Source organism: Anolis carolinensis, unplaced genomic scaffold, assembly GCF_035594765.1.
Source record: "Anolis carolinensis isolate JA03-04 unplaced genomic scaffold, rAnoCar3.1.pri scaffold_27, whole genome shotgun sequence".
NCBI lineage: Eukaryota > Metazoa > Chordata > Lepidosauria > Squamata > Dactyloidae > Anolis > Anolis carolinensis.
Genome location: NW_026943836.1, coordinates 613,040 through 626,117, shown reverse-complemented (window position 1 = coordinate 626,117; position 13,078 = coordinate 613,040). Strand labels below are relative to the sequence as shown.

General features: G+C 42.9%; 1 protein-coding gene across 2 annotated transcripts in view; it reads right to left on the bottom strand.

The window, feature by feature from the left end:
• rab10 (RAB10, member RAS oncogene family) overlaps window positions 1-13,078 on the bottom strand; it is a 51,509-nt gene that overhangs the window by 23,783 nt on the left and 14,648 nt on the right. The window contains exons 1-2 of one of the 2 annotated variants that reach the window (XM_062966675.1): window positions 2,925-3,042; window positions 2,047-2,107 (exon numbers count right to left, since the gene is read on the bottom strand). In XM_062966675.1, the coding sequence (XP_062822745.1) occupies window positions 2,047-2,107; window positions 2,925-3,027 (164 nt within the window). In that variant the 5' untranslated portion in view covers window positions 3,028-3,042. Of the gene's footprint in view, window positions 1-2,046; window positions 2,108-2,924; window positions 3,043-13,078 lie in introns of those variants that run through there. The other variant, XM_062966674.1, reaches the window with a different exon arrangement.

Genomic DNA, 13,078 nt, shown 5'->3' with positions numbered 1-13,078 from the left:
GCACTTGGGGGATCAGGCCTTAGTGTTGTTGTCTGTCCCTCGAAAATACTCCAGCCGTACTTCCCAACCGGGATGTCATTGACTCCTAGAGTTGGAAGGGAGACCCCAAGGGCCATCCAGTCCAACCCCCTTCTGCCACAAAGGAAGGCACCATCACTTGTCCTCAACTGACCCTGGGCTCTCTGCATAAAGGCTGCCTTTTCTCCCTGTCCATCCTCAACCTCCACTAGCTTGAACCTTTATGGCACACCAGTTCCCTTCCACAGAGAGTCCATTCGTGCTTTTCACTCAACGTGGCAGGAGTTGCAAACAGTCAACTAACAGGACTGAGGTCAGGTGGAGACATGGAGCGTCAACACTATAGAGGAGCAATTGCCTGGCAAAGGGAAGCTCCTATCCCGCATCAGGAACAACTCATTCTATGCCCTCAAGCCCTTTCTGATTTATGATGAACCTACTGTGGGGTTTCCTGGATGGAGAGTATGTGACTGGCCCAAGGTCACCCATTAGGTTTCCAAAGTCAGGTGGAGATTCGAGCCCTTCCTCCAGAGCCATATCCCAAGGATCATCATTTTACCATTTATGTGTTATAAGCAATTTTTTATCCTGTATTTTTGTTTTAATTGATATATTGTATTACTGTTTTATCTTTTTATAGTGTGATTTGTATTATGTTGCCTATGTTTTGTTCTATATCGTTTGGGCCTCTGCCCCATGTAAGCCGCCCCGAGTCCCCACGGGGAGATGGTGGCGGGGTATAAATGAAGTTTTATTATTATTATTTATTATTATCACTCACAGCAAGAGGTTGGTTCTTGGGAAAATCTATTGTTGCCCCCCCCCCCCCACACACACACAATTATAGTGAGGACTGCAGTTAAACTCAAAGGGAATTGGGAAGATGGAGGTGCGCTCCTGGCCCTGCCATCCATATAAGTGTAGTAAAAGGACAGACTACTCTCTCAACTCTGTGGCCAATGGGTCTGGAGAAGCATCACTGATGAAGCAGCACCCAATTTGCACAGAAAGGAATCAATATGTGTCAGACCCCACATCCACAGAAAACTCTTCGCTTTGAAACCCAGGCCTTGATGCTGAAAACAATGAGAACACATGGCTTGAGTTTGAAAATCCACTACTCCATTTTGCAAATGCAGCCACAAATGCTTCTTCATTCAAAGTACAGGGGCCCAATCACACTCCAAAGTCATAGCGCTATGAGTCTACTTTGCCAATACATTATGGATTTCTGGGATATTCCGCCTAGCAATGCCTGCCTCAGCAGAGTTAGAGGGAGGGGTGGAGGCCCAAGACAGGCTCATTATCTTCCAGCCCTGCACATGTGGGCCATTACTTATTATGACGATGTTTTTTTGTACCCCACTTCTTCTCTCCACAAGGAGATTCAAAGCAGCCTTCCCTTTGGCTGCTCTCCCCTCCACAGGACAAGACATGAACAGCGAAAGGCATAACATGAACTCTGAGCATGAAAATGTAGTGTTCTCTATTACTCCCGGTGCTGCGTATCCACACAAAGTCCTGGAATGTATTCCCCATGGATATGGGGCTTGAGCTATAAATAAAATGGATCCAAACTGTTTAGTTTCACTTATGAAAAATATGGAAGAAGAGCATTGCTAGGCTTCTGCTCACTAAAGACTCATTTGGCATAAAGGTGTACATATGTTTACTTAAGTACAAACACTTAAGGTTTCATACTGAATGTCACATTTGACTATTTGAGTAACTTCTGTGTTTTAGTTATTGTTTAGTATAGTTATTGTATTATCGCTTTGTTTTCGTACGTATTACAGCTTGTGAAGGAGGAAGGTGGGCTTCCAAGGCATGTCAGCAAGGCTTATTCAAAATAATCTTCCTTCATATTGAATTTGTGGTTTTTTCTCCTTCTGTGGTTTTGTTGTGATTATACACACATTTCCAACATTTATGTAGAAATGCTTTCACCTGCATTTGATGCAAATTATTTCTGAAAGTGTTTGCATTTAAGCCAGACAACATGCAACATATTCCAGAAGCATCACTTACCATATCTGTAGCTTTATCTTCTTTCCTTGCAATTCAACAGTTTTGATCTTGAAGTCTATGCCTGCGACATAAAACAAAAGGAGACGGAAAATCAGCCATCTTGAGAAGCAATGATTGCACAATCCCAAAGAGTGAAATAAGGCAAAAGTTCATACTTTGTCCGCAAATACTCCAGAAAGCACCAGTCAATGCTTCCAAAGCTAACTCTGCAAGCCCAAGTACAAAACCATCTAATTTTATACCAGCAAACAGCAGTATGCAACTAGGATGGCTAGAGAATGAAAAACCGCAGAGGCAAAACTCCCCGAATTTCATGGCCTATGAAGCAATAATAGAATGTGTGAGAGTGCAGGAAAATGTGTGTGTGAACATGAGGAAAGGAGGGCAGGAAGGACATAGGGAAATAGGAAGGACATAGCTCTAGACTTCTGTATGAAACCAACATTCTTGTTTCCTTTCAGGAATGAATCATTTTCCTGCCCCAAGCAATGCCAAGAGAAGGCTATGATCTTGTGTTTTCAGGAAAGGTTTCAGAATAACAACAACAACAACAACAACAACAACTTTATTTTTGTATGCCACCCCAATCTCCCCAAAGGGTCTCGGGACTCCCCAAAGGGACTCGGAGCGGCTCACACGGGGACAAGCCCAATCAAAACACACATCGTAAAACAAACAATTTAAAACATTATCATACTTTAAAACAGAGTAAACAGCCGAATCACTGAACCCTAGAGTTGGAGAGACCCTGAAGACCATCTAGTCCAATGCAAGTTCTCCCGACAGATGGCCATGCAGCATCTATTTAAAAATCTCCAGAGAAAGAGACACCACCGGACTCTTGGTAGCAACATATTCCACTATTCAACAGCTCTAACCCTCAGGAAGTTTCTCCCAAGGTTCAGGAGGAGTCTCTTTTCCTGCCCTTTTAATCCATTGCTCCCTTGTGTCCCAGTCTCTAAAGCGGAACAAAACAAGCATTTTCAAAAGGCATTTCCTGGAGACTCTTGTGTTACTCCAGTTCACTGCTGAACTGTGTGCCTCAGGGCTCCATTGTGACCTGCTGGAGATGCTGAATGAGGCCACCCACTCTCTGGATCAGCCACATACACATGAACTTGCACTGTAACAGTATATATAAACTGGCCATACTTTTCCCTAGAGTTTTTTCACAATGGGCGCAGATGGGAGAGCAATGAGTCACTGACCAGGAGGTCATAAGTTCGAGGCCCGCTCGGAGCTATGTTTGTTTGTCTTTGTCCTGTGTTAAAAAGGCATTGAATGTTTGCCTAATATGTGTAATGTGATCCGCCCTGAGTCCCCTTCGGGGTGAGAAGGGCGGAATATAAATGATGTAAATAAATAAATAAATAAATAAATAAAATTTTGGACCTTTTCCCATTTCTGTACCTATGGGCAATTCGTAACCCATTCTTTTTTTCTCTTAAAAATGCCTCTGTTTTCACATCTGCATTTGGAATGTGGTGGAGTTTTCTGCTCTGGAGGTTTATAAGCAAAAGCTGGATGGCTATCTGTCGGGAGGGCTTTAAATGTGTTTCTGCCTGCCTGAAAGAAAGGGGCTGGACTGGGTGGCATTTGGGAGTCCCTCCTAACTCCATTGTGTTATGGCTCCCCAATTCTATTCCCACACCCCATACAAATGAATTAACAGAAGACGGATCTGTCTATGCATCATTCATACTGGCACCTCTTCCTGGGAGGGACCTCAAAAGGCCATCCAGCCCAACCCATTCTGTCAGACAGAAAGAAACCAACAGCAAGGCATCCGGTCAAGCACTTGAAAGCCTGAAAGCAGAGGGCGTGTGTCCATCTCAGCCAAGGCCTCTCCCAGCCTCCTCCTTGGCCCCTGGTTTGGGCAGGACTCCCTCCTTCCCCCAAAAAAGTGAACACATGTCAAGCAATGAGTCATCCGCCTGAGTCAGAAAGAGGATCCCAGTTTTGCTTACTTCAACTTTCCCCCAGTACTTTCCCTGCAAGTGACCTGTCACTGAGATCTGATTGCTGGAAGCTGTATACTAAAACCAAAATGTTTCTGCACCGAGGGTGTATAACCATACAAACCACCCAGTTCGCAGCAATCCTAGTGGCCTCCTTGCTGTTCCCTTTCTGTTGCAGAATTGGGCTCAAGATATAAACTATGTACCAGCAGAGTGTGGGGAGAGATATGCGGCATTGTATCCTTTTAAATATTTTATCAGTAATTGCAGTTTAAATGCGTTTTGAATTGTTCTGACAGTGCTCTTTAATAATCTTGTTATTCAATTGTTTTTTAAATCTCTGTAAAATAAGATTTTAATTTAATTTCGTTTTAAATTCCTGTAAGCTACCTTGGAACCCATCCCGGGAAAGAGGCGTGGTCTAATTGAATAAATAGATGCATTTCCCTCTCCAAAAATATCAGCAGCAGTTTTAAATGAAATGGGAAGGTCTGATGGTGCTATAAGTATGTATGAAAACTGCACACGTTGGCTTGGCAACAACCAACAAATAAAAAATTGACCTGGTTCTGCAAAGTCTTTCTGACTTGAAATGTATTTTAAAAGGAGGAGACAAAATGAGTGAAAAGAATGGATGCTGAAAGGAAGGAGGATTACTCCGTGAAAAATTATTCTGGGGCCGCCTTTAATGGAGGAGCTTAGTCTGTCAAGACAGGATGATGACACATTCTTGTATCATGGCCACCTTCCAGATCTGGATATAGGGTCCCTAACACCAAAAAGACACCAACCATCATAAGAGAAAAAGAAAAACGGCATTAAAATGACAGAACTAACAATGGCAGTGCAGCAGCAGGACTGCCTCAAAGACACTTACATTATTTGCTCAACTTGGACAAATAAAACAGACTCCAGACTTTTTCTGATTAACTGAAGGGGAGGAGCAGACCCCACACCATGGAAAGGAGAAGGGCCCTGTCTTCTCATGCTAATACTACTGTTGTTGTTGTTGTTCCTGGGTTATAAATGTCATTTCCTAATTGGTTCTATCCATAAAAACATGGGAAAAGTTTATTAAATTGCATTTGTTTTTGCAGGACATTCTTCAGTACATTGAATGAACATTTCATTGAGTCTCAACCAATTCAACCTAGCTTGTGGCAGCCACAAAAAGGAGGTTTCTGGAATATCACAACTACTTTCAAAGTAAGGACTGCACAAATAAACAGGAATTAACTTTTTCAAACCAGGAACAGATTTTTTTGTTACATAGTGTCATCATCATCATCATCATCATCATCATTTTTCACTCTGACCTTTTCTTCGTCTGGCTGGGGGGAGCGGGGGGGTTTCTGCCTTCCCCATGGCTATGATTCCAAAATACAGCAACAAAAAGGTCTTCAAGGGTGGACCCACATGCAACACACACTACAGCAGTCTGACCACGATGCTGCTGGAGCTTGATGAGCAGGCATGGGCAAAGTTGGACCCTCCAGGAGTTTTGGACTTCAACTCTCACAATTCCTAACAGCCGGTAGGCATTGTGGGAGTTGAAGTCAAAATACCTAGAGGGAAGGCCCAAGTTTGCCCATGCTTGCTGATCAGCAACTGTGGAAGGTTAAAGGGCTGCATATAAGTCCCCCGAGACTCCTTTCTTGGAAACATCCATGTTCACGGCACACCACTCCACAAAGAAACACAATACATCTTTGACCGTCAATCCCAAGGGGTATTTTCACCCTTTTTAAAGGGGCCCCATGATGGGCTCAGGAGATGCCTTTTTTGACAACAGGACATGAGTGGAAGTCACTTCCTGCTTTAAAATAAAAGGCTTCTTGGGCCTACATCAGAAACAGGAGGGTATTTCAAAAATGCCTTCTACACACCTTCAAGGACATTTTGGGGTAGCAAACTGATCCCCACAAGAGGATCACAAAAACAACCCGGGGGAGCCATCTCTGGGAATGTGAATTCATCTTATGAACTCCCATTCAGCCCTTCCCTGCCTTTTGGCCCTGGTTTAAGCACCTGCTGGCCCTCTTCTGATCCAGGCAGAAGAATGAGGAGGAGCATGAAGAGGGAGAGGAGTTCCAGGGAAAAGCCTAAACATGGATGGTGCTGCACCTCTAGCATGGAGTGAGTTGGAGATCGCTATTCGATGACCCTAAGTCCTTCCACCAAACTACAAACACCAGGATGGAGGCATGACCATTGCAATGGCCTTCAAGCATGCTATGTATGTTCAGTTCCTAGTTAAGAGACTTCCTCAAGCACAGGAGTGGATTGGAGATACCGTGATTCCCCGAAAATAAGACAGTGTCTTATATTAATTTTTGCTCCCAAAGATGTGCTAGGTCTTATTTTCAGGGGATGTCTTATTTTTCCATGAAGAAGAATTCACATTTATTGTTGAACAAAAAAATGAACATTTATTATATACTGTACAGTAGTTGTCATCACAAACCAGCATAACCAAATTGTGAATCCTATCAAGAATTTCTTGTTATTACCATTATTTCCATGTACAACACTCTATGGTATGTACATTTAACAATCCCGCATGCTCTGGTGTTCTGTTCATTGGGCATGCTTCCAAACAAAGACTTTGCTAGGTCTTACTTTCGGGGATTTATATTTAGCAATTCAGCAAAATCTCTACTAGGTCTTATTTTCCGGGGATGTCTTATTTTCGGGGAAACAGGGTAGCTATTCAATTACCCTAAATCAGGCATGGGCAAACTTCTGGTTGTTAGGAATTGTAGGAGTTGAAGGGCAGTTTGCCCATGCCTGCCCTAGGAGACTTTTCCCAGCACTTTCATATACACATGGAACAGGACAGGAGACTGAACAGAATACCCAAAGCTCACCCTGCATCAATGAATGCAAAGGGATGGAGTGGCTAACTGTACCATGCAAAGACTGATTCCTGATTGCTTGATATTATTCAGGACTCCTCCCTACCTAATGTGACCTTAAATCATTCTAATGCACTTTATCTATTTACGAATTTGTTACTCATAATGTGCACCTTGCTTATCCACTATTGCAACCTCATTGTTTTTAATCTGGTGTTTTAATTCTGTGTTGTGTTCTTCGCCTATTGTGTGTATTTTATTATTGGTTTTTGTTGTTGTCCTTTGATGTTTCATATTTTATCATTGCTTGTATTTTGATTTTGCTGTAAGCCGTCCCGAGTCCCCTTCAGGGGAGATGGAGGCGGGATATAAATAAAATTATTATTATTATTATTATTATTATTATTATTATTATTATTATTATTAACAACACCTAGTAATCACCTGTAAACAAGGTAAACAGGACTGGAAGGGAGGGAAGATGCCCCCCACCTCTTATGTAAACTTCCACTTCACAGACCACTTCATGATAGCACAGATACTGCTACTGAATATAATGGAGGAGGTGAGAGGAATCCACAGGGCAGAAATCTGTATGAAAGTCAGTCATGAAAGAGAGCAAGTCAGACTCTGAGCCTGAAGCTACTTAGCTTTTGTACATTTTTAATTGCATTGCTTTTTAAGTTGTGAACCGCTTTGGGTATCAACTATGGAGAAAAAAAGCAAGATAGTAATATCACGAACAACAGCAGCAGCTTTAAGTTGAAGGGAGAGCCCCTTCAGGAGATTAAATACTGTTTTCCCCTTCTGTAAATGTGCAGGAGCCTGGCATAAAGACTAGGGAACAATTTCTAAGAGAAGTAATATGCAATTATACATGTAAAGAGCCTGGAAAGTCCTCAAAGTCCATGTAAACAAACTCAGACACAAACTGACGCCATATTAATCCTTTCCTGTGAGATTCTTTTGCTTCTTCAAACAAGGGATGGGTCTCTTCATGCTTAACACAACCAAGACACCTAATGCCAATCCAGGCATGCTTGCCATCCTTTATTTGACTAAGTCTGAAGTCAAACTGCCTCCAAGATGCTCCCAAAAGCCAGGACTACTTTCCCCTCAAAGGAGGAAACTAGAGGGCTGAGGAGTTGTGGTGACTCAATAAATTCCCGGAGCATGATTCAAGGTGTACCAAAGACACCATTGGAAGACAGTGTATAAATGCCCTCGCAAGAGCGCCTTTAAACACTCACAGTTAAGAGGTCAGAAGCAGACATGCACAGCACTTCTGGGGGTTTCCTTTCAACTGGAACACACAATTTCAAATACGGAGAGACAACTACATTCATTTGGTATCAAGACAAAACCTGGCTTTATTTTAGGAAAGCTTTTGCACCTAACTTAGGCATGGGTAAACCTCAGCCCTCCAGGTGTTTTGGTCTTTAACCCCTACAATTCCTAGGGAATTGAAGTCCAAAACACCGGGAGGGCTGAAGTTTGTCCATGCCTGATTTAACTGATTTCATCCAAGGATGGAACATGTTCTATGGCTGTTTGTTGTGGAGTTGGCTTCGTGCTGTTTCTGACTTATGGAAACTCTTAAGGCAAACCTATGACGAGGATTTCTTGGGAGGAGGTCTGCCTTGGCCTTCCTCTGAGGCGAAAAGTGTGCGACTCACCCAGGGTCACCCAGTGGGATTTTATAGTGATAAAGAGAGTTGCTATACTTGAACGGTTTTGTTTATATAGTTTAACCTGTTTGAAATTGTTTTTTGTTTTGTTTTTAATATGTTTTAATCTTTACTTTAAAAATGGTGGGAAAATATATTTAAATCTTTCAAAATTACTGTCATTAAGTTACTGTTTTAAACTTATTTTATTGTAAACTGCTGCCCTGGCTATAGGGTGGGATATGAATATTTCAACAAAACACATAAATAATACATACATAAGTTAGGAGAGAGAGAAGAGGAACCCAGGGTGGCCTGGTGGGGAACCTGTTTTTCCGCTCCGGTGCCGGGAGAACTGAATTTGCTTCCCATTAAATCTCTGGAGCACCTTGTGGCTTAATTGGCAGCAGGGAGGAGCGGAGTGGAGTGCTTTGAGGGCCATCTGTGCGCTGAGCTCCATCGTCATGCTCAAAATGTCACTGCATTAAGCAGCAGGGCTCCCAGGCCATGGAGCCAACACTCACAAGATGAAAGGAAACACACAGCCTTCTTTCTCATGTGCCGCACTAGGGTTAACCCCATGGCTTTCTTCCCTGCAAAGAAGAGAACGCTTTGCATCCTTGGACACACTCTTCCACTCCCTAGCGGTCTTACAAGCGAGAAAGAAACTAAAAGCATTTGGGGATTTCCAAGGAGAAACTAGAACTGCTTGCTGAGGAACCTGAAAAATTGTATAGGATGTTCCACACAAAAGCATCACATAGTTATTAATATCTTTATGTATATGTCACTTTTTCTTGCTTAATAGAGACTCAAAGCACTTGCATGGCTCTCACGTCCTCAAGATTATTTAATACAGATGGCCAGCCCACCTTCAAGCATCCCATCTTATAAACACAGCTTGGCACAATTCTAATTGGTGATGCTATACATAAATGAGCGCTCCTCCTAAAAGATGACAAGTGCCAAAAAACTATAGCCAAAAAGAGGCCCAGATAAACAAGAGGAAAATGCTAGAGGAATCCCCAAGATTTGCAAGAATCCTTTCAAATCTAACATGAGGGCAAACAAACATGAATATACACACAGGCAGTAGATTTGAGGATTGAACCTTGTTGAGAAGTCCCAAGGAGAAAAGGGGGAGAAGAGAAGAATATTGCAGCCACAATGGGGAAGATACACTGCCGTTTTCTGCTGCAGGCCCTACATGCCTCCCCGCTGCTGATGTTAAGCACTAGCCACCAATAATAGTAACCATAATAATGTTTATGTTAATTAATACCCTGCTTTTTCTCTCCACAAAGAAAACTCAAAGCAGCATTTAACCAAAACGGCACTGCTCCAGACTCACCCAAAAGAAACACCCACAGACTGGGGGAAACCCAAAGCACAAAAAATGTTATGGGGCAAACCGTGGTGGGGGAGCCAAAAACCACTGTGGCAGTGGCCACTGGCAACGCTCAGCTCTTATTTGACTATCATGGGTTTGAGGAACATTTTTATTGAATAATAAATTGATATATTATCTTAATGAAAACCCTGAATCAATTCACCCTGACGCTCCTTGTCCACACTTCTGCAATTACAACCACTGTTATGGACCTTGAACAGGTTTCTATAGCAGAAGAAAGGCAGGCCACTTTTACTTTATCATTAGATGTTGTTTAATGCAGAACACTTTAAAATAAACAGAGGAAATACTGGATTAATAAGTCAGGTTTTTGATCTGACCCAATACCACAATATTCTTCTGAATGGCCCAGTGGAATAGCCACAGCTACAGGGATATTGTAAATTATTTAAAGTCTGTATATATTGCTTTCACTAAGGTGTATTTCAAGGGAAACAGTGTGTTTCTGGTATCTCACCCTGACCAGGCAAAGTTAACAATGCTACAAGTCACTATTCATTCGCAATGAAAGGTGTCTGAAAAAGTGGCAGGACTTTCTGCAGCTGAATGAGTACCATCTGCTGACCCCTTACTTGCAAACTCTGGTTTGTGCTCAAATGGTGCTGAAACACAGAAGCTTAGGCAGAATGACAAACCCACTGGCCCCTTTTTGGATGCACAGGAGGGAGAGCGAAGGAGAGAGTCAGCACCGAGAGAGAGGAACAATTGCCATTTCTCCCAACAGCAGCTCCCAGGAGAGCCACAACTCTCAGGGCAAGCTGCAGGAAGGAAGAGAAATCGGGAGAAAGGTCAAGGAAAATTCTGGTGACATTTAAAGAAAGAAACAGATGCCTGGGGGAATGGAAAGAGCTCTTCCAACATCTTAACAACAACAATAATAACAACAACATCAACAACTGTATCATTATACTCTGGCACCATCTCTACAAAGGGATTCTGGGCAGCTTAGAAGCGGGACCAGGCCCAAGACATACAATAAAATCATCAACTAAAAATGCAGTCAAAAACATAATAACATATAACAATCCAATTAAAACACAAATAGAACAGAAAAATATAAAAACAGTGTTTAAACTATATCAAACAAAATTCAACAAAACAGCAACCAGGAATCTCCAAGAGAGACTGAGAACTAGGCAGGGCTCCCTCTCGATGGGGAGACCCCTCCAAATCTCACTGACATGGACTGGATCACCAGAGTGAAGGGGAGGAGTGACCCATACCAAAAGACCTTCCTGTAGTGTAAAGGGGAGGGACAGTATCCCTAATCTGGCATTTGATGTGTGAAGTTGGTCCTTAAGATGATATTAATTCTTTAAGGCAGGCTTACACAAATTTAACTAATTTACAAAGTTGGAATGAGGAAGTGCAGTCAGAGTGGATTATGAAGCAGCTGCTTCCCCTGTGGCAAGAGTCAAACATCTCCTCAGGAGAAGGTTAAATTGCCTCTGCGTCTGTCTGTCTCTGTTCTATGTATATGGGCATTGAATGTTTGCCCTGTGTGTGTATAATGTGATCCGCCCTGAGTCCCCTTCGGGGTGAGAAGGGCGGAATATAAATACTGTAAACAAATAAATAAATAAATACATTACACAACTTGTGGCCTTCCAGGTGTTTTGGACTTCAGCTCATTAAAGAAAGAGCAAGGCTGTGAAGGAAAGAGGGATTTTTGGGAAGCCTCTCATTCACTGGATCTACACGAGTCAAGGCAGACTTGAAAGCAGGAAGGAAGAAGAGATTGGAGACTCTGGAGGCCATTAGCTGGAACCACTGAGACTTCCTGCCAAGGCAGTCCACAGATCAAGAATGATGAGAAATGCGTGGGACTCCCCCTGGAAGCATCTGAATGGCTCAGTTCACAGACATGGCCTTCTGACACCGTTGGCACAGAAGTCAGTGAAGCAGGGAGAGCAGACCTTGAAATTGGGAGCAACTCACCCACTGGGCCTTGAAGCAGAACAAAAGCACTCCAGTGTTTCTGCCCAAGGGCTGCCTACTGGTGTAACAGACACCTCCAAGCCAAGCAGTCAGTGGCAAAGACTGGTGGGCAGCAGGTCAAGAACTAGACCAGGACCAGTAAAACCCAGGTTAAACCCAGGTTACATTCACAAAGGCATGAAGTTCATTGGGAAGCGTTAAACCTAGCCTTTGTCATAGCACTTAACATACAAGGCTGGAAGGAAAGGCTGAGAATGCACACGCTACAATGAGTGACACTGAACTTTTTTCGAACTTGCTGTTATCGTCCCTTTTTTATTTAGCCGTCTCTCCATCATCAAACTAACTGCAAACCAATGAGATGCCTCAAACCCAATACACACTCTGAGAGGATTCCCACTGTTTACAATGCTGCACAAGTGCAAAAGCTTTCCACCCATTCTCATTCTTTGCTGAATAGAAATACAGTCACTGAAATGCACCAGCGTAATATGCCCTATTACTGCCACAATCTGCACCACCAAATTTGGGGATCAAGCTATGCATGCTGCCTTCCCCTTCTTGACTTGCCACTGCTTCTTTTCCTTTGTACCTTTTCTGTCCTTCTGACTTATTGAACTCTATGGGCTTACCGTGACAGCCTGGCACCCTCCCACATATTTGCCCCAGCCACAAAGCCGGCCAGTCCCCAATGTTCACAGTTAATGCCATTCTTAAGAAAGAGTCATAGAAAAAAGACTCCACTTTCAGGAACTATGCAGCTATCACTATCATTATTTCAGCCAGACCTGTTGTTTTCTATGGTTAGTACTTTTACCTTTAATAATAATGCAAAAACATAAAAAATACTTGTGACTGGTATCTTCCCAGTCCTCTAATTGCAAGTCAAATCTTATAATGCTACATATGAAGGAAGAGGCTGGGGTTGTTTAGTCTATAGGGATAGTCAGGGCGGGGTGAGATACAAGGTGTTGAGACAATGTAAGAAGAGAAGCAGTTCTCTACAGGGACAAGTCGTGTAGTTCACATAAATGATTGGCTTGTTGTCAAAAAAGACGGAGGATGTAATGGTCACACCTGGGAGGGGGGGTGATGAGTAGTGGCGATTTCCATCTGCAAGCAGGACCCCCATAGGCTGTGGATGAGCCAAGAGCAGGTGGGCAGCATCCACTTGGCCTCATATAGTATGTATTTATTTGTTTA